Raw genomic sequence first — 23,159 nt, forward strand, 5'->3', positions numbered from 1 at the left:
ACGTAAAATTAACGATATTGTTCATTAATATAATGATATTCATCATTTGATTATTTTTCCACAGATTTGTCCAAAAATTGGTATTTGTAGCTCGTAATTTTGTTGATATAGGTTTATGTCTTCGTATATCCACATTTTTCAATGGAATTTCTCCAAATTTCATATTTGAAATTCGAACTTCGTACTACAGCATATGACATAAAAAAATATTTTTACAGTTCGAGATCTTCGTATCCCCCATATAAGGGTTTCATTTAAGTGGCATACTTCGAAGGATAATTTGTCGAGTGTAATTTGTCGATGGGCATTTGTTTGTAACAGGTAGAAATACACGAGATAAACCCTACTTTTTTGGACGATCTTTATAAAATCACATTCTGAGTCGGTTTATGAATATCATCATGCATCATTTGTTTGGCCTAGAACGAACTCCACATCGTAACGTTTCATTCATTTCATGAAACTGCTTAATTAAATTGGCGCACAAATTTAAATATAACAATTGTCACATTTTTCACTCTAATTATAAATACTTTGGTTGCGTACTTGTTTGTATCAGACAGCGCGCTTATGTATCATTTCTATATTCACATTTTTACTGAATTTTGTAAAAATAAGTAGTTTCGTAACATAATTGAAATCCGTTTCATATATATTCAATGAAACCAAAAATCATTGAATTTAGAGCACATTAATTTTCATTGCATGAACAAAATATTTATTATATTAATGTAGCTTTACATTGCATCAATGAAAAAAAATCAAAGAAACAGGTTCATTGATACAACGAAGTATTTTTCTTTCAGTGTAGGACGTAACATTATATGGGGGTTATACGAAGATGTGGACGGACATGACCCATTAATCAACTTAATCTCCAGCTTACATCGACCAAAATCAAATCATGCGAGGGTTGATTTTTTCGCTAAGAAATTTTTATTGGAAAAGTCATTCATATCAAACAAGAAAAAACATTAAATATACCATTGGGTAAAGAAAACATCTATATATATATAAATCAATTGTTGTTCGTTGGTAATGGAATCAGTTGAGAAAGGCTGGAACGATATGCATAATTTTTTGTACAAACGTCCGAGTTAGATTTTTAAAAAAAATCTAAAATCCTTATATTTCGATTTATCTAAAATCCTTATATTTGCCAAATAATGAAGATACCGGCTTGAAAATGAATACACGAGATACTGTTAAACTTGTATCCAGTCCTAGATATTTATTTGGCCGCTGAGGAACTGACCACGCCTATTGTTGTTCGTTGGTAATTGATGAAGATATCTGTTCCACAGGTAGTATTTGACGTAAGGGAGAGTTAAGACTCCCTTCAACTCTAGGTATCTGTTTGGGGTCAGAGGAACTGGCCACGCCTACTTTAAATCTATATGTAAAAAATTAAAAAAGTATAGTACACATAAGTTGAGAACGGCTAAGCCGATTTGACTCAAATTCAAAATCTTTTGGTTATTTGTAATTACAATAAAAACGTTTTCCTGAAAGAAAATGTTGAGAAAAGTCTCTATAAAAATATCGGAAATAAAAACACTGACCAATAGTAGCAAGTTATTGTCGGTGTTGATTTCTCAATACCGAAAACTTTAAATGTCAAGTTACAGATAATTCGGTAGAAATTGTAACAAAAACATGCAAAAGGACGAATTTTTAGTGGTATTATTATACCTAAACGGAACGGATATATTTTAACTTCCAAAGAATATTGTAGTTTAAAGATTAACCTAAATATTTCGCCTTTATTGCGATTTCAACGAACGAACGGCCGCATACACAGTCGGGTATAGTTTAATTGACTGGTAAAAACTAAATACCATGATCTTCTAAACATGATCTTCTAAAAGTTACGAATTCTTAAATTATTTTTGATTTGGAAAATATTGCTAATACGCGTTTATTACTGATAACGGAGATTCGAAAATTAAATTAAATACGATGAAATAATGAATATAAAGAGGCGAATATTAGAAGATAATATTATATGAGGGCTATGTCTAAATGAGAATAAATATATACCCTTTGTAACACCAATTATTCTAACAATAATATAAAAGACGCATATTAAATTTGTTGACCTCTATCGTAATTGCAGATGGTGAACGAAGAGGCTCACGGACATAATTCAATCAACAATGATTTCTACTCTTTAATATACTTTATGGGGTCCCTAACTTTTATAAATTGATGAAACTTTTTTTATGATAGTTAAATTTAAGTCACATTACCATCATATTGAATTTCAATTTGGAAATTACTATCGATTCTGAGGTCCAAAACTCCAAGAAATTGACTAGGTACGGAAAAAAATCTATCCAATGAGAACTTAAAATGCAAAATTCATTGGGACTGCAATCGGTGAAATGCCGAATATGAATAATATGCGGAGCGAATTTATAATTTAGTAAAGAAAAGGATTCATATTCTCGGAAAATTCTTCCACAAGTAACCTTAACACACATGTAACGTTATACGGGGACTATGCGCTATCGTCAGTAATTACGCTGCGGAAAATTACACTTGGGAAATTGATCGGTTGGTAGATAAAAATCCCCAAAGGGGGGTTTCAGGTCAAACGCTTTTAGCTGGCCCAGTCCGCGTTGCCGGCCTGTAGTTTTAGTCTTTAATGCATAGTTTTTAAAGCATAATAATTCACAAATCTGGCTCACATAAGTGGCACAATTTTTGGTATAAATGATGACTCAATTAAATAGAAATAAACCTGATCCTATTTTTTAGTAAAAGGTTTTAGTTTGAGAGTTAAAAACCTAAATAATATAACATATATATTAAGGGCAAAAGCAATTGAAAAATGTGGCCAAGTTAAAATTTAAAATCCGGGAACCCCTCTTTTGGGATTTTTTTTTACCAACCGAAAATTTTCCTAACCCCAAGATTGTCTGTGGCGCAGTGTAATTACTGACGATAGCGTACAGTGCCCGTATAACGTTACCTATGATTTATGGTTACTTTTAACGGTTCGGAAGAATTTTCCGAGTAGAATTTTCACTCCACTATTTTATATAGTCCGCATATTACAGTGCCTCTTCATATTCGGTATTTCACTGATTGAAGTCCCAATGAATTTTGCATTTTGAGTTCTCATTGGATTAATTATTTTCATATCTAATCAAAATTGAAAATTAGGGTATGGCAACCACATAACAGCATGTATAGAAAATATGCAAACTTTCTCGATTTTTTCGTTTTTTTTTTTTTTTTCAATAAGAATTTTCAATTCCAAAAGGCATTCTGAAACAATTCTACACAAAATTCCATATCATAATAAAACAGTCAATTTTTTCAGTTCCGCGATTTTTCTCAAAATTTTCTTTCTTGACAACGTTTCCACTGTAAGTACAAATAACCAAAACAAGCTTTGAGTCAAATCGGCCCAGGCGTTCTCAACTGTTGTGTTACTATATCTTTTCAATTTTTTTACATATAAATTTAAAGAAGTAGGTGGGTTCCTCTGACCCCAAGCAGATGGCCCGCTATTTGTCTATTATGCATATTTGTTCAAGCATAATTCACATGTGTGGATGTGCTACACAAATCTATTAAAAAGTATATGTCAATCTTCAATCAAATTAATTTTTAGTATGGTATATATATATATATATATATATATATATATATATATATATATATATATATATATATATATACATATATATATATATATATATATATATATATATATATATATATATATATATATATATATATATATATATATATATATATATATATATATATATATATATATATATACATATATATATATATATATATATATATATATATATATATATATATATATATATATATATGTATCACGTCCGTCTACATTGTGATATAGCCCCCCTCAAATGATATATATAAGAATAGGACCATGATTTTGTATAACCCTTATATGAAGGTATCCGCTGATTTCTACTATTTTCAGCGTCTTGGTCACATTGATTTTACCTTTATTTGTCGCCTTAGCATCTAAGGGTGCAGAAGACCAGTTTGCGGAAACTTTTCAATGTCAATGTTTCGGAGAAGCGCCCATATAAAAGTACATCCTGACTTTACCTATTACCTATTTCGAAATGTAATCAATTTCGAATCGATTTGGCTTAAAATTTGTGTTTAGGCTGATTTGGGGGTAGAGAACCATTTTACATGGGGTTATTATAAGCAGTTAATGTATACTTTTTAATATATGTGATTTATTATTAAGGTTTTTAACTCTCCAAGTAAAACCTCTGGCTGAAAAATAGGATCAGGTTTTTTGAAACACAATAAATCGCCCGTTACGTGAACCTGTAATGACATTTTTGCGATGTGCATTTAATTCTATTTAGCCGAGTCATCATTTATATTCAAAATTGTGTCAATTATTTGAAAAACTATGCATTAAAGACTAAAACTACGGGCCGGCAACGCGGACCGGACCAGCTAGTTTTTATATAAAAGTATCTGGAGTCAAACATGTTCCACTTTAAACTACAAATACTTTAAACTACAAAGACCGCTTGAATAATACAGTTAAACTTTTCAAAAAACCATAAAGATAATCTGAGTTTGATGTACATGTTTATTTACAAATAAGACCATTTAAAAACTTCCCTTCAACCTTGAAAATGAATATGGCGAATCTTTCTTGGATATCTGCTGTCCTAAGTTCGGCATCTTTAAAAAATGCAATGAATTTTTTTTATTTAATTACTCTGTTCTGTAGATTTCAATGTACATTAACAATGTCGAAGTAAAAATTAAACTATTTTATTCAATATATTACTTTTCCCTTAAAAGAAATCGATATTGGAAAATTGTACCGACTACTAGCAAAAAAAACTATTTTAATTAAAATTGCAAATTTTAAAAATTCAATAAAAAGTGATTAAAACATTGTTTATTATTTTGAAAACCAAACGAAATTTCGAATCTGAATAAATGATCGTTGTTATACCTGAACAATTTGACTCTGAATTCTGATAGATTGGCGGATACAGGCGTATACTTTATGACAAATTTGGTTTTGAGTATTAGTAAAACTAATAAAAAAAGCAATAAAGACTACATATTCCATTTAAATTCTTTATTATTGCCAAATACAGATGTCATAAAAAGATTCTCCGAATTTTAAAGAAAAATCAAATTTTAGGAAAATTTCTCTCATTTTTTGGGACAAAAGCAAATGTAGAGGTAATGAGGAACGGTAATGAGGAAAATATCGGGAATCTTGGAAATATTGCAAGTCATTGAAATTACAAAATTATCGAGTCTGAACGTAAAATTGCTAAGTTCAGCCGGGCCGAACTTTTAATACCCTCCACCATTTCGAAGGAAATTGAAAATTTTCCAAAAAAAAAAAAAAAAAAAACAAAAAAACAACAGAAAACTACCACTTAAATTAAGATATTTCAATACGAAATGTAATACGATTCCGGTGAATAATGTTGCCGAAAACATGAAAATACCGAATATCGGGAGGTACCGTGATATGGGGACTATACGAAGATCTGGACCTGCATACAACATTTTTTGCCATAGATTGTAGTACTCATTAGGATCCTCCAGTACGAAATTTGAAATAATTCCGATAAATAATGTCGCTAAAATCATGAAAATACTGAATATCGGGAGGTACCGTTATATGGGGACTAACGAAATCGTGGACCGACATGGCCCATTTACGAACTTAACCTGCCTACTTGTAAACTATGCATGTATGCACAATTTTAGCCTTCTATCTCAATTCGTTCGAAAGATAGCGTGATTACAACAGGCAGACGGACATCGCTAAATCGTTTTAGAATTTTACGCTGATCCAGAATATATATACATTGTAGGGTCTATTATGAATATTTCGAGGAGTTACAAACGGATTGACAAAGTTAATATACCCTCCACAGAATGGTGTAGGGTATAAAAAGACATAATTCAAATTAACCAGACGCTAAAAATTCGCGCCCACTATTGCTTTCTAACATGGATGCTGGTAGATAGTCGTAGGACCGGACGAGACCAAAATTAATCGTGTTCAATCAAACGGTAGGTTGGGTTAAAGGACTCGCGGTTGCCTTAGGTTAACCGCTCCCCTCGGAGACCTGCTGGTTCATTGTGTTCATCCTAATGTACAGAGAGAAGAAAGAAAGAGTATGTAGAAACAGAAAGATATTTCCAGGATTAAACGAACAATAAAGGTAATCCACGGCTAAAAATTTTGCCATGTCGTCCTTAGCCACTTCAATCTTCTGGCTAACTGAAGAATTACTGCAGGGTCAATGTTAGAGAATGGAGACAGATCGTGTGGCAGTTGCCCCCTACTAACCTGTGTCTCACGTTAATGAGTGCTGGACAGTGGGAAAGCAAATATTCGATCGTCTCATTTTTTCTCATTATTATTCGTGATCGAATTCAAGCGTGATTTCTTTATATTTGGCTGGAAACCCACAAGTGGCTATTGTTTTTAAATGTGAATAAATCTTTTGTGTCTCATACCACCGCTCGTTACCGTGATACTGGTAGCGTAGCCCGACGTCAAGCAAGTGGACGGAAGAAAACAGCAACATCAGCAGAAATGATTCGAAATGTAAAGAAGCGACTTGATCGAAACCTGCGTCGCAGTGGCCGAAAAATGGCTCGTGAGCTGAACATATCGCAATATTCCATTCGGCAAATATTAAAAAGTGAGTTCGGGGCAAAGCCATTGAAATTCCAAAAAGTGCAAGAACTTACACCGCAACAGAAAGAAAATAGACTCAAAAGAGCTAAAGAGTTCGCTTGGACGAAAGTGGTGAACTGCCGAAATGGGTTTTCTCCGAAAACATTCGTTGTCCAGTAGTTTGTAAATAAACAAAATGATCGTGTTTACTTGCCAAAGAGGTCAGATGAAAATGTGCACCTTCGGTTGGCCACCAGAAGACAAGCGCCGACCATGGTGTTGGTCTGGGCCGCCATAACAGCCGATGGTTGCTCTCCGCTCGTATTAATCGATAGTGGCATCAGAATAAATGCCGAATATTATCGCGAAAATAATCTGGAGGGTGTATTAAAGCCTTGGGCACGCAAACGTTTTGGCCGCAGACCTTGGACATTCCAACAGGACTCTGCAACTTCGCACTTAGCGCGCCACCCAAGAATGGTTATAAAATGAGGTCCCTCCTTCATTTCCGGCGCACAATGGTCACAAAAATCTCCCGATACCAATCCGTTGGATTATTGTGTCTGGATTATTTTGGAAAGCAAGGTCGGCAAAAAAACCAAAGTATCGATCACCTCAAGCAAGCGCTTCGCCGGAAATGGGCCAAAAGAAGACCATAATTCGTACCAAAGGAGACCAATTCGAACTAATCTAAACTTATTCTAAAATTTGATGCTATTTCCGACTTTTTTGCTTTCATTCAATAAAATTAAAAAAAAATAATAAATAATGGCGTTTGACTTTGTTGCAGTTTTTTTTATCTCACCCTGTAAAGTATTCAACATCATCGCTGTTCCTATTTGAAGTCATTGCCCTCAGTGACTGCAGTGACCTGTGATGATGTCCACCACAAGTTTTAGATCACAGATTTTATTGGAGACATTACATCCTCTTTAATATAGCCATTTTTGTAGAAATCTCTCAGAGAATTGTCTATGGCTTATCTGTAAGAAGTGGTACATAGGCGTTTCAACCGAGTTCTCAAATTCAATGAAAGTTGATTTGGAACCCAGCCTAGCCAATTCACCTCATTGCTGAAATATTGTAATGACCTGGAACCCAACAGAGCTTGATGGACAACCCAGTATTTTCCAAGGCTTTCCTGCACTCGAAAACAGCTATCGACTTTATGGTATGGCTATCGACATATATAGTCACCGGACCGCTAATTTCATTTCCTTCAATTTCCTTCCAATAAATCTATAGCTTTTTTGACCGCCTGGAATACACTACAGTCTTCTCCGAGTTTGCAGGGTTTACGTACATTAAGAGTGCCACAGAAGACTCCAGCGTCAGTATATACAGCCATGCCGCGGAAAGATGTATTTCTATGGGCCCAGGCCCTCCTGTCAGATATGTAGATGTCAAGTGGGTCGAAGCTCAAAGTGGAGAAATAAAGTCACCTGAGTGGGCTTCCCCTCCTACAATTCCTACACGACGTAAGATCGCAGAATATCCATAGGATCGACTGCGCCATTGTTCTAGTTCTCTGAATCGAAGAGCACACTTAAGTGCCTGTTCCTCTACGTGGATGTTTAGTGGGCTTTAGCACAGTAGGGTGTCCAATGCAGCCTGTGCTGTGCTCCTGAAAGCACCTGTTAACAACGATGTAGTTCTTCGTACTTTGTCAATATTTGATAAATAAGATGACTTGTTTAAGGAGTGTCACAAGACTAAAGTTCCATAGGATAAGATAGGGCAAACAATTGACTCATAAGCCCATTTTATTATATGTGGTTTAAGGCTACTACTATTGCTTTGCAAGAATAAAATGCAATTAAGCCTCTCTTTACACGTTCCTCAGTGTTCCTCTTCCGGGACTCCATTTAACATTGGTTGTAGGAACCAACGACATTTACGTTTCCTCATAAAGAGGACGAGCTTTGTCTTTGATGGGCAAGATGAGAGCTCGCACCATTATATCTGAAATTGATTACAGGAATTTTCCCGCAATCAATAGGACAATATCAAATAGCAACAACTTTTGTGTCATCTATGAGTATACTATTGATGAACTTTAGCCAAACTAACGATGACAGAACACCGCCCTGCGGTGTGTCCCTGGTGACGAGGAGTTGGGGTATATTAAGGCTTGAAAGAGAGCTATAAATGACACGAGTGTGACGTTGTTAAAGGCTCCGTCGATATTGAGGAAAGTTGCCAATGTGAACAGAGAGCCATTCATGATTTTCTCGATGTAACCTTTACCTTTCATATGGGCATGCTGAGCAATACTAAAGCCTGACAGCCTTTAATAGAGATCTGATTTCTATATCAATCTACAATTCTAGGATTTTCAGTAAAAAGGATGAGAGACCAATTTGTCTGTAGTCCTTAGGAAGCGAGTGACTTAATTTCCCTGTTTTGGGAATATAAGAGACAGTGACTTTCCTTCACAGTACCGGAATGTGGGATAAACGCAGACAAGTCTTGAAAATCTCCCCCGGAATTGGAGCTATAGAAACTAAAGCATTTAAAAGGTTTGAACCTGTCTATGGCCCACCTGATTTTGGGGATGCTTACAATTCTATCAATCAGGTTCAGCCGAACAATGACGATAGGTTTGATCCTGTTGCCGGTTGGTTACCGTACAACTGGGGAAGTGAGTGCTGGCTAACAGATTAAGAGCCTTTAGTCCAGCATCAGTTCGAGTACCATCGACCCTTTTGGATTTAGGATCTTTTGAAAGGACTTTACGGCATCTGGCAGCGTAATTAACGTTTTCTATTGACTCAGTGAAGCATAACCAAGATTCGTGCTGGACATGGTTTAGGTAAAACCCCAGCTTTTGTGTGTTGTTGTTGTTGCTACTCACACTGCTTTGTTCGTTTTGAATCCTCTCAATCGGATATTTTTGACGTGATTTTGTTTTCAATTTGACATACTATATTGAAGTGTACATTTTTTATTGTTTTGAATTCTGAACGAATAAAAATGAAATGAGTGCGCAATACGATGTTAAATGGCGATCTTTCATGTATAAAATTGGTATCTAGCTTTCAACTCCAGGACCTACATCGCGCTTCAGCTGGAATCGTGGACCTACTTCTTTAATATGACAATAATCCGTCCAATTAGAACTTAAAATGCAAATATCATTGGGACTGCAATCAGTGAAATGCCGAATATAAAGGGGGCAAAATAGTAGAACTGGAATTTTAGTAGGGAAAGGATTTCTATTCTTCCTAAAATTTCATAATTCCTTAGATCGCTTTTGCAGGTCATGATATGAGTCATAACACACGGATAAAGGTACAACGCTATTACAAGCATATTTTACATTTTAACCCTATTTTTCATACTAATTTCGGCAAATGTTAGTTATTTGAAGAAACCATCCTTGCAAAAAACGATCACGCTTTGGTATAACCATCATATGATTTAAGCTATTTTCGGGGTCTTGGACACTTTTTTCATTTTTTTGGCTTTTATTTGGCATCTTGGCTTCTAAGGGGGTAGAAAACCTCTTCGCATGGAATAGGACCCATAGGTGTTGACCACATTCATCAACTGATTTGGCTAAAAATTGTATTTCGTCTACCCTGGGGTAGAGAACAATCTTACAGATAATTGTCCACATAGGCATTTATTTAAGTACATTCCCCACATTAGTGTACCCGCAAGTCCACTTTCCCAACTTATGTGTAATTAGAAAAGAACATTTTGCATTCTTTAAAATTGTTAACCACCAAGAGAATATTGGTTGGGAACATAGATTTAGTATGTACGTCTGTATGAAATAAACTCCGAAACTCTTTCAGTCGGAAATTGTGGCAGAAACGTGAAAAAATTACGAATATTAGAAAGCAACACGGGAACGAACATTTGTTTAATCGTCTTTTAATAATATGATGACTAAAAAATAATTCCCATCTTACGGTAATGGATGTAAAAGATTAAATATCTTTGACCATTACAAAAAGCTTATGAAACCTCCAAAATTTTAGTCATATGCAATAACATTCAATTTTCTACCGAAGACCAGAGAGGAAGGTTCTTTGTACCCATTTTGCATTGACCAACTTCTGCAGCAACGAAATAAAGGCAAAGGTTTCAGAGAAGCTTTAAGGTTCCAAAGCTTGAGAAAAATTGACATTTATCACAATATTTATTAATTACTAGCTGGCCCGGTCCGCGTTGTCGGCCCGTACTTTTAGTCTTTAAAGCATAATAAATCACAGATCTGACTTATGTAGGCGGCACAATTTTGATTATAAGTAATGACGCCATTATAATTACTCCAATTTTGATTATAAGTAATGACTTGATTATGAGTAATGACTCCATGACTAAATATAAATTAATATTCATGGCAAAAATTATAATTACCGTCGGTTTTAGATATTTTGAAGAGCCTGATCTTATTTTTCAGCTATAGGCTTTAATTTGAGTGGTAAATACCTATATGATAAAGAACATCTATAATAGCCCCATGTGAAAATTCAGCTCAATTTTTGATATTGTAAAAAGCATTCAAATGAGCTATAATTTGAAATTTGTATTTCCAACGTTTAAAATCCCGTACTGCGTGGTATTCAGTTTTGTCCACCTCATACTTGAAGGCAGAATGTAGTCAGAATTGCCAAAAAAAATTACTCTTTTGCTCCGATTACCGTAAGATGGACATTAATTGTTTGTCATTTAAATTTTGCGGTGGAGATCCAATAAAGTTCCTTTATAATTTCGTATTTTTTTTTCATGTTTCTGCCACAATTTCCGACTGAATGAGTCCCAGATTGACATTTCGGAGTTTATTTCATATAGACGTACATCCCAAATCTACGTTCCCAACCAATATTCTCTTGGGGGTTACAAATTCAATAGAATACCAAATTTTCTTTTCTGACCACACATTGGCTGGGAAAGTGGACTTGGGGGTATACTAATGTGGGGACTATACTTAAATAAATTCATATGAGGATAATTATCTATAAGATGATTTTCCACTCCAGGGTTTTTTACCCCAGGTAGCCTCAAGACTAAGATGCGCGCTTTTCCGAAAAATAAAAATTTATAAGAAGAGGTTTTCTTCCCCCTTAGAAACAAAGATGTCAAATAAGGGCCAAAAAATGAAAAAGTGAGCAAGACCACGAAAATACCTTAAATCATATGATGGTGATACCAAAACGTGATAATTTTTTGCAAAGATGGTTTCTTCTTAAATTATCAACATAAGCTAAAATTAGTACGAAAAATATGGTTAAAATGTAGAATATACTTGAAATCGGGTTGTTCCGTTATCAGAGGTTATGATCCATATCATGACCTGGCAAAGCGATTAAAGGTATCTTGAATGTTTAGGTAGAATTTCTATTTTGCGTTCTTTATAGTCGGCGTTTGACTGATTGCAGTCCCAATGTATTTTGCATTTTGTGTTCTCATTTGACAATTTATTGAAAGAAGTAGGTCCACTTTTTGAAATTAGCCCCATAACGCTTCTTTGGTCATTTTTGTTTGTTTAAATGTGTTCGCATCTTCCAGCTGAAGCACGATGTAGGTCCTGGAGTAGAAAGCATTTAACATCGTATTGCGCCCTCATTTCATTTTTAATACTATTCATTCAGAATTCAAACCAATAAAACAATGTACACTTCAATATAGAAAAAAGAAAAAGAATCTTCAACTGGTTCGCTGATTTTTTTTGCGGCAAATGTTTAAAGGTCCTTACGAAATTTGTCGGTAGAATGTACTATTATTTTAAAATTAGATTCCATTGAAAAATTGTCGATTTTTCTCGATTTTAGAATTTTCATATAAAGCGACAACGAATGGCTTTATACTACCCAAAAAAACCTACACATCATATTAGAATTAAAAAAAAAAAACACTACAAATGTACATTCGAAAATAGTAAGTCAAAATGGAAAAAATATGCAATATAAAACATTACTATTGTACATTTTAAAAGTCGAAATGAAAATGTTCAAATTTCACATTTTTACGCGATTTTTTTTTTGGATTTTATTCTTTTCTGCCAAGAGGCAATTCCGAATTTGTCTTAATCGTTAAAATCAGACCGGCGGTCTTTATGTTATAAGAGTAGTAACTAACACAACTTTCTTTTACATATAGAGAGATAGATTTAAAAGTAGGCGCGTTCCTCAGCCCCTAAATAAGTACTTAGGGTTGGATGGAAAGCCAACAGCATCTCGTGTAATAATTCTGAAACCGATATCTTCACTATTTTGGCAAATATAAAGATTTTAGATAAATCGAAATAGTGGGCGTAAAAGGAGGTGTGGTCAATATTTTTTTCTTTAAAAACCTAACTCGGGGTATGACAAACGTTTGTACAAAAAATTATGGAAAAAAATTTTTTGGAAATTTGCTTTCTGGTCGATCTTATTATTGGGCCATGATTATTATTAAACATAAACAAAATATTCCAACATATTTCTTGTCATTCGACATGCCTTTTTTTGGCAGACATAAATTACAAAACAACATTTTTTTTTCTTACCCATGTACCATGCATATGTGACTACAATTTTTCAAGCAAATATATTTGAGATATTATTTCATAAACTTATCTTTAAGAATTTTTTTATACTACTATTTTCTAATTTTTTTCCAAATATAGAATGCTGGAAATAAAATGTCGGAACGACAGCCTCTATTGCGATCGGAAAGTAACGATCTCGGAAGCAGCACCCTTCCAAGACCTGACGTACGCAATTCCCCAGAAAATGTGCTGGTTAACGTTCAGAGCGAAGTTGCTCAAGGTAGGTTAATGTTAAATATATCGTAATTGCGAATTCTGACTGCATACAAATGCTTCATTTTAGGAGAAAATACGGACAGTTTAGTACAACCCGATTACAATCCTTCAATGCACAGAAGTTTGGAGCACCCAACATCAAATTTGGATACAATGATACATTTATTGAAAGGAAATGTTGGTACTGGTATTTTGGCAATGCCAGATGCATTCAAAAATGCAGGTTTATATATGGGATTGTTCGGTACCTTAATAATGGGAGCTGTATGTACTCACTGCATGCACATGTTGGTGAGATGTTCGCATGAATTAAGTCGCAGAATACAACAACCTTCTTTGAGTTTTTCGGAGGTAGGCTATTGGAGCTTTGAAACTGGTCCATGTACATTAAGACGTTATGGATATGTCGCCAGGTATGTATTGTGTTACATGTTTAGTCGAATGCAAAAATAACAGAACTTAAGTTTTTCTTGTAAGAATATTTTGCTAATTTAATAATTCAATCGTTTTGAACAAAATTGTTTGTAATTCTTTTTACAAACGCACAATTTTAAAACCAACTAAAAACACGTGTTTAAAGGTATATTGAGTGATATTTAGTTTTCAATTGTTTGAGTCATCTCAGAAATATATATTATTTGGTCCATTATGGAGTTGCAAGAAGACTGTCATATCTGCATTCCGCCCGCCAACAGCATGGATGCCAGTATCACGAGATTTGGTAATTCAAATGGTAAGCAAAAGTTGCTTTAGACTCAGACCATAGTTTTTTTTTTTTTCAAATCTATAGACCCATAGCATAAATATTGTTAAAGACCTAAAATGGTAAAGACTAGACAAAATGCATTTTGAGCAAATGATTTGTGTGTACAATGCATAGAGCAACAGCTCACGGCAGATAAAAACTTTTAAGAAAATCCGTTCACATAGGTTTATTTCTGATTTAGAATCAACATTACCCGGCTTCGGTGAGATGCAACGGATACATAAAGTGGTTGCACTTCTGCAATTGTACCCCCTTAAACCAGATACAAACGTTAGGAACTACATTGCTCCTGCTGCGCCAATGTAGACTTCAGTGAGTCATCATCAACATCGTCCACTACTTCATCGTCATCGTCGCAGTAAAAGACTCCCAAGTAATCTCCACAACAGCAATTTAAGCAGCAGCACACGTTGCTGTTGAAATTCCGGATTGTTCATCTTTCCTCCAGTTTAATTGAGATGGTCTTTCAGTTTGAGACCAACAAGACAATCAATTTTATGAGTCAGGAGAAGATCAATGTCGCTTAACTTAACAAACCACTCGTACTCGTACTTTTTTTTAATCATGGGTAAGCAAATTGGCAAGATATCGGAAAATACTGCCCAACACATCTGATGCTCTGGGATATTTTCAAAGCTGCAGCTGTTGGCAATATATATCCTGCTCGAAATATCTGCATTTTGCTCAACATTTATATTACCTCTAATATGTTTGGTATTAAAAGTGGGACATATGTGGACACGTTTCGGTATAACCCGGTATTTTGAATGTTTTTACCACAATTTTAAACCAAATAATGTGTAACTTGACATTTAGAGTCCTTAATGAATATAATTTCTCCTTGTTAAAAAAAAATAAGATTGCTCCCATATTTGGTATAGGACAGTGTTACTGCACTTAATAATTTTCTGTATTTTCAAGGTTTCAGCACAATTTTTAACCTAATCATGAGTAACTTGGCATTTTGAATTCAGAGCAAAATTTTGTGAAGATAGGTCTACTATTATGCATGGACCATATATAACGGCACTCTTCGCTCTATTACCCTCGTGGTGCTCAACAAATTGGCGATAAAAATAACCAGCGCACCTCTTCGGATCAGTAATCATTACGTCGTTAAAAGTGCCTACAGTTATATAATCCTTTTCCCAGGAATTGAGAGTGTCTTAATCGTTAACGACAGTTCAGTCAATTCTGCAAAACTTAAAATGGTCTAGCCGCTCTTTCTACTTGTGCCCCTGTACCAACTTGTTTACTTTCATTGTCAGTTCCCTCTCTCGGGGATCAGCCAAGTTGGTACGCCGAATATCATCACTCTCATTCGCTAGTCGTGCTGCCTCTTCTTCGGCGACGTTCTTCGCCTGCAATGGAAAGGGATAGGGCGATCTCAATACGTCTGGAGGGCGAAGAATTCCGGAAAGGTAGACTTTAAACAGTTCCGGAGAGGAGCAGGAGTAAATCCTCCACTATTGATAATCGTTTCTAAATAACTTAGTGTTTTAGATAACATTCGCAACATCGCCCATCGTCAACTTTGGAGGTACCTCCTCGCCGAAAAGAGATCTTATACGACGTATTACTCTTCGCTTCGCTCTTTTACTCTTGTGATGTTCAAAAAATTGGCAATTAAAATGACCAGCTCACCTCTTCGGATCTGTAACCACTACTTCGTTAAAAGTGACTGCAGTCATATAATCCTTTTATACATGGTTTGAGAGTGACTTATTCTTTGACTTTCATTGTAGGTTCACTCTCTCGAAGATCAGCAGAGTTGGTACCACGGATCTCATCACTCTCATTTACTAGTCTCACTGCTTCTGCTGTAAAATTAAGTCTTATTTTGGATATTTGATGAGCAGCTGAAGTCCCGAGAAAATCCTTTCTGCTAACCGAACATCAGAAGTATTGGTCAGTTCTCTAAAGCAAAGGTTAGTGAACTCTCAGAATTCTTGCAAGTGTACTTTCCCATGGTTAAGGAAAAGTACAGCGTTCACAGATTATAAAATTGGGCGATCTGTTCATGGAGACGATTATCGGGAGATGGTTTGACCAAAGAGAAAAAACGGGTTGCCAAGCCACTCAATTTATCCAACTTGCTTTGGAGATGAAAAAACTAGTTGGCGAGAATAAGCGAAAAATGGCTAGAGAATCTGAAGCATTGCAACATAAGTAAATTGTTGGCAACTATTATATCGCTCTCGAACCCTGGGAAAATAGGTGATCGAGCGTCTGTCTTATTTAGAAGTGACAGACCCTTAGAAAAGTTTATAGAGTATCCCTAGAGTGACAACGTGTTGTATATGTAAACTCGATATTAACATCACTTTTATTTTATCTGTCGGATGGCAGCCCTTTTTTCACTAACATTCTCAATTCCGTATTCTTTGGTTGTTAGTTCATAGTTTACTCTTGTAACTTGTACATCACAATCTTTTCAAATGAAATAAACTGAATTAAATTAAAACTCAAGACTTTGAGTATACAATATTGGTGTCAGACGTGAACCAGGGGCAGTTGAATGCAGCTTTTGCTTCCTTGGCGGATGCAATTCGTACGGCTGTGACGAAGGCTGTTCAAACATCGCGGCCGCAGTCTGTGACGTCAGAAGACATTAATACCAGGGTTGGGCATATTGCACTAAATTTTTAGTGCACTAAGAATTAAAGAATTAGTGGTATTGCTATTAAAATTCCACTACCACTAAATGGTTAGTGGTAGTGAAAAATTAAATTGCACTACCACTAGCCATTTAGTGGTATTAAAAGTAAAAATGCACTGCCACTAAAATTTAGTGCACCTGAAAAACAGAAGTTAAATGGTATAAGTCTGATATAAATATTGTGTTTTTTGGGAAAATACATCAAATTATATTAAAAATTAGGACGGAAAAACTAGAATATGCTCCTTAAGGTATACAAATACTAATTATAATAACAACAAAAATTAAGTGAGATATGTAATTAATGAGAAAATGCTGGTCTTAAGAAAAATAAATATGACAGATATGAACTAAACAATTTGTATATATATATATATATATATATATATATATATATATATATATATATATATATTATAAAATTTTAAATAAAATCGTGAAAACATATGTTTAATTTTACGTAATTCATCAGCATTGCTATTAAAAATTGCACTACCACTAAAGTTTAGTGGTAGTGCAATTTTTTTAAGTACCACTAAATGGTTAGTGGTAGTGCAATTTGATTTTTAACTACCGCTAACCATTTAGTGGTAGTGAAAAAAATGGCACTACCACTAAGTGAATAGTGGTAGTGAAATTGTTAGTGCACTAAAAATCTAGTGCATTATGCCCATCTCTGATTAATACAACAAGACCGCCACGGTTTGCAATAAGCGAATGCAAAAGCACAGATGGCTCAACGGTTAAAGACTATTTTGGCAGATTCAATTGGGCGTTGAAATTGAGCAAGATTGCTCAAGAGGAAATCATAATTATCCGACCGTACATATGGGTGCTGAGCTAAATACGGCTCTCAAAATTCTAATTAGTCCTAAAAAGCCAGAAGAAATGGACTATGAAGAAATCAAAACAACATTGATAAATCATTTCGACGGGAGGAGAAATATTTATGCGGGAAGTTTCAGATTTCGACAGATACGCCAAGATGTAGGGGAATCGTCGGCAAATTTTTCACTGCGTTTGAAACAAGCTGCGGCTTCGTGTGACTATGGGGCATTCCGGGATAGGATGCTGATTGAGCAGATGATATTTGGAGTGGAATCCCGCAATATTTGTGGCGAGATTATTACTAAGCCACCAAAAATTTTGTGGAGGCATATGAGTGTGCTACGGCAAAGGAGTTAACTCAAGTATCAACGGGTGTAGTAAATACAGGTGAGAATATTACTACAGAACCGACATGCAAATTGGGATTTATACCTGTCAAGACGAAAAATCGTGTGAAGCAGAAGTCGAATAAAACTATGGAGGTGAGATGCTATGGTTTCGGTGGTCGACACGTACGGAAGGATTGTAAATTCAGGAACGCAAAGTGTTTTTCATTCGGCAAGGTAGGCCACATAAGTAAAGTGTGCACATCAAATACGAAGCAGATAGAGGAGTCGTTGTTTTCAGATGAGAGGCACATACGTCTCAGATTGCAACAGTCAGAACAAAAGGGTCATTCGATCGGAAAATAGTCACAATGAAGATAGACGGCAAGAAAGTGTCTATGGAACTGGATACGGGTGCTTCTTGCAGTATTATTAGCTTGGAGAATTTAAAGAACATAAAGCAGTCACCAGTTTTAAAGAAAGCGGACCGGAGATTTTCAAGTTATACGGGGCACAAGGTTACGTGCATAGGACGTACCGTGGTGAATGTGTCTTTGGGCAGAACCAGTCGTAGGCTGAACTTATGCGTAGTTGATGGCGATTTTGATACATTATGTGGCCGTGAGTGGATCGCACATTTTATTCTAGAAATAAATTTTGCCGAATTGTTCCCAGACCCAATAGAAGCATCAACGGGGACGGAGTTGTCAGCAGCGGCAGGAGAGAAGATAGCATCTATAGCAGTAAAAAAACCATACTGTTTGAACATCAACGGCTACAGCTGCAATTAGCCAAACATAAAGATATATTCAGTGATGTAGCGGGTAATTTCAAAGGTCCTCCTATTAAAGTGCAATTAAAGCAAGATGCTACGCCAAAATTTGCAAGACCCCGAGAATCCCACTCGCAATACCGGATGCGTATGCCAAAGAAGTAGATGCTAAGATTGCGGCGGGATTTTACGAAAGAGTAGAGTATTCTGAATTGGCATCTACTACACATGTAGTGACGAAGCAGAATGGAGGTATACGTATAACGGGTAACTACAAACCAACCGTAAATCCGGAAATTGTAATAGACGAACACCCAATACCGAAAGCGGAAGATATTTTCAACAGGATAAAGGGCTCAACGGTGTTTGTCCATGAATACTCCAACACATGGACTGATACGTCCAACTCGAGCAGTTTATGGAGCCGCCAGCATTCCGCCCATTTGGCAAAGAACGATGGAAATGGCTACACATGGTAGTCCTTATATTCTTAATTTTTTCGACGATATTCTGGTGTTTGCAACAGATGTTGATGATCTCTTAAAAGTTCTTGAGACTGCATTATGCAAGTTGAAGGAGTTTGGATTTAAGTTAAACAAAAGGACCTGCATATTTGTGACGTCATCGATTGAATTTCTAGGTCACAAAATCGACGCTAAAGGAATTCATAAATCCAACAAACACATTGAAGCGATTATGCATGCGACAAAACCAAGAACGTTGTAGGAGTTACAATTATTTTTGGGAAAGGTTTCGTATTATTCGGATTTCATACCACTTGAGAGACCACTTCGGGCCTTGAGAGGCCACTTCGGGACGTTTTGAAAAAAGTAACTTTCTATTGGAATAAAAACACAGATGCAGCATCGTCTTTCTAATGGACAGGAACGCCCAATTGCTTATACGAGCCGCACCATGAACGCGACGGAGCAACGATATTCCCAAATCGATAAAGATGCACTGGCCATAGTATGGGCCGTCCAAAAGTTTTTCAAGTACATGTATGCCAGTCATTGGACTCGGATTACTGACCACAAACCGCTGGTACAAATCTTACATCCGAGTAAGACGCTGCCTATTTTATGCATATCCCGTATCGCAAACTACGCCGATTTCCTTTCTAATTTCGATTTTGAAGTGGTCCACAAAACCTCGAAAGAAAAAAGCAATGCCGATCTTTTGTCTCGAGTAATTCCAGCCAACAGAGTGAACAAGCTCAATTTTGATAAGGCCATATGTAATGACCTTGATGTATTCGACAGTTTCGTGGTTCGCCAAATTAATCGTCAGGGTGTTTAATGTTTGAACACCCTCCCAGATTTCGGGGCAATTTAATGATAGATTTGTATGGCGCCCATCTAGGGATGGTTAAGATGAAAGGCATAGCCCAGTCCTTCGTTTCCTGGTCGGACATTGACAAAGACATTGAAAGCACTGCGACGGAATGCGAGAAATGTGCAAAGTATGCAAATGTCCCGAAGAAGTGCACTGATCATCATTGGGAGTATCCCAAGTGCACATAGATTATGCGGGTCCCTTTGAGGGAATGATGTTACTCATCATTAGCGATGCCTTCTCTAAATGGTTGGAGGTAAGTCAATGACCGCAGCTGCGACGATTACATTGCTGGATGAAGTGTTTGCTACATAAGGAGTGGCATTTATAGTATTTTCCGATAATGGAACGAATTTTTCTTCGGCTGAATTCAAGAATTTTATACAAAGAGTTGGCGTTAAGTACCATAAATTTACTGCCCCCTACCATCCAGTATTCAACGGCCAAACAGACTGGCCTTTAAAATTTGAACCCAGGCAATAACACTAACGAAAGTGATTCATACAGGCAGATTTAACGTTTGTCGCCAATAGCAAAGACGCTTGTGGCATTACTCCCCCTCGCATAAGAGAGTTTCCTAGTAGATGGTCATCAACCCGGATTTCGGAAATTGCATACCACGACAACAGCCTCACACGCTATTTCCATGCATATTAGCCGTGAGCTCATTGACATTGAGCACACTACTCTTCGGCCAAGTTTGAAACGTTAAGTCGTCAACTGTATGCGTGGAAGAAGGTTCTCAAGTCCTTTGTCGGGATCACTTGGGCAGCTGGTGGTTGTCAACATTAGTGCTACGCAATGGAAAAATACTCTGTTGCGGTCACAAAAGTCATGGAGGATTGAAGAGTAAATAAAGGATTAGGCCAGTTAAAAAATTAATTATAGTGAAAAAGTTATCAAGTTGTAAAATAAAAGTATAAGTTAACGAAATTATAAAAACTTGTAAAAGCATTAAATTGTATACCAAAATAGAAGTCGTGGGACAGCAGAAATCATATGTAGTGAAAGTCGAATTCTAATTTTGTGGAGAACAGCAACTTTTAATGTTGTGTTCGTTGTGATTGTTTGTTGTATATTCTGGGTCATCTTCTAACACCAAATAAAAAAAGGGAGTGATTTACATTGTTTTAGGTTCAACGAGAAATGAGAATTAGATTTAGATGTCCACACTCTGAGCAGATTTTCTGGGGTCAACTCTATTTTGGTAAAATTTTATCCGAATGTCACGCATCTAATACAACGATATGGATATAAGATAATGAAAATACTTATCCATGATGGGTTATTTAAAACGGTTGAAAATTATATCAAAGTTATCGACTTCTTGAAACGGATTTTTTATTAGATGAAACGAATAGCTGACGAACTCAAGTTTTTTTTAAGTTGATTCATTTTTATTATAGCTTGAGATTTTTCACTTCCGGGTATGACCAAACCAAAGTCAATCCCACAGCGGCCGGTTCTATGCACCGGATTGACTCGGAGGAACAATACTTCGACCAGGGGCCGCCAACCCAGCATAAACATGTTCGTGTTCGTCCATTTTTCTGAAGTGGGAGCTACATTACCCTGAATGTTTGCTCCGTATTCCCTTGGTTCGATCCGGGATCGAGACCAACCCCGGACCATGGTTCTGCTCCGTTTGTCGTAATCGCATCCACCGCCGATTGGTCTCGGTGAGATGCAACGGATGCATGGAGTGGGTGCCTTTCCGGAATTGTTCCGGCTTAAACTGGATACAGGAGTACAGCGATAGGGACTACATTGCTTCCTGCTGCGTCAATGTAGATCCCAGTGAATCTTCATCTTCGGCGCCCTCATCGTCGTCGCAGTATGAGACTCCCCCGCAATCTCCTAACAGCAATTTATGCAGCAGTTGACGCCACACATTGCTGTACAAGTTCCGGATAATGCGCCATTTCTCCAATTCAACTGTGATGGTCTCTGAGGTAAGATTAACGAAATCGTAAGCTTTATGAGTCGGAAGAACATAAAGGTCGCAGTGATCCAGGAAACGAAGCTGAGTTCCACCTGCAGGCTTTAAAGTTGTGATGGATACAACGTACTGAGGAAGGATCGCTCCAGGGGGTGGAGGATTAACGTTCCTATTGCACCACTCTATCTCGCCTGAGCTTGACTCTAGTGACGCGTACATGGAATGTATGGGGGTAGCGGTCAAGTGTGGAACCGCCGAGATAGAGTTGCTCAACGTGTACATTCCGCCGCTAAATAGCTGTGCCCCGCGTTATATGCCTAATATCTGTTCACTTCTGGTAGGCAATAATCGGCATGGCGCTGGCTCACAAATCGATAGCTCCACGTTTTGTCCAGTGAATGAGGGCGCACCCACCAGTAAGGAGAGACTTCCACAGCTAACCGAACATATCCATCGTGTTCCTAGGTTGGACAAATGACCTAAACTGGCAATCATTCATTTCTTTAGGTTTAGACCATAGACTCTGAACGCCGCACTTTCCTTAAGCATGGGAAAGCCGATTGGCAAGAACTCAGAGAAGATAAAACTCGCCGCTTCAGACAACTGCCCAACCCATCTGATTTTCAGGTAGCAGATAGGTGACATCATTAAAGATGAGCTTCTTCATAGTAACCCTAATAACCCCAAAGTCTGGGAACTTACTCTGGAGGTAATAGGTGAGCATAAGCGGAAAGTGGATAGAACATCTGAAGCATTGCAAAATCAGTACCGGGACGAGTAAATTGTGGGCAACGGTTAAGTCGCTCTCGCACCCTGGGAAAAAGGACAATCGGACATCTGTCTCATTTAACGGCGTAGAAGTGACAGATCCGAAGAGGTGCGCGTGTTATTTCAACCGGCAGTTTGTAGAGCACCCCGAGAGTGACAGAGCTAAGAGAAGAATCCTACGCCGTGTACGATCCCTTCCAGCCATGTTGCACATGTCATCAGATGCGCAAAGTCATCCAAATCGCTTGGTCCTGACGGAATCTCTAGCAACTGGATGAACCAGGAGTTGAGTATCCTAAAGACGGCATAGAGATAATAATATACGCAGAT

General features: G+C 36.7%; 1 protein-coding gene across 5 annotated transcripts in view; it reads left to right on the top strand.

Moving 5' to 3' along the window:
- The window catches only part of LOC101891732 (proton-coupled amino acid transporter-like protein pathetic), a 158,514-nt gene that overhangs the window by 101,975 nt on the left and 33,380 nt on the right, over positions 1-23,159 (top strand). For all 5 annotated transcript variants that reach the window (XR_009343368.1, XR_009343367.1, XR_009343369.1 and 2 more), the window contains 2 exons: positions 13,299-13,440; positions 13,504-13,849. Coding sequence is in view for 2 of the 5 variants with exons in the window: in XM_059128106.1 (XP_058984089.1) it covers positions 13,299-13,440; positions 13,504-13,849 (488 nt within the window). In the remaining 3 variants the exon portion in view is untranslated. The remainder of the gene's footprint in view (positions 1-13,298; positions 13,441-13,503; positions 13,850-23,159) is intronic.

Source organism: Musca domestica, unplaced genomic scaffold, assembly GCF_030504385.1.
Source record: "Musca domestica strain aabys unplaced genomic scaffold, Musca_domestica.polishedcontigs.V.1.1 5, whole genome shotgun sequence".
In the NCBI taxonomy this organism is placed as follows: Eukaryota; Metazoa; Arthropoda; class Insecta; order Diptera; family Muscidae; genus Musca; species Musca domestica.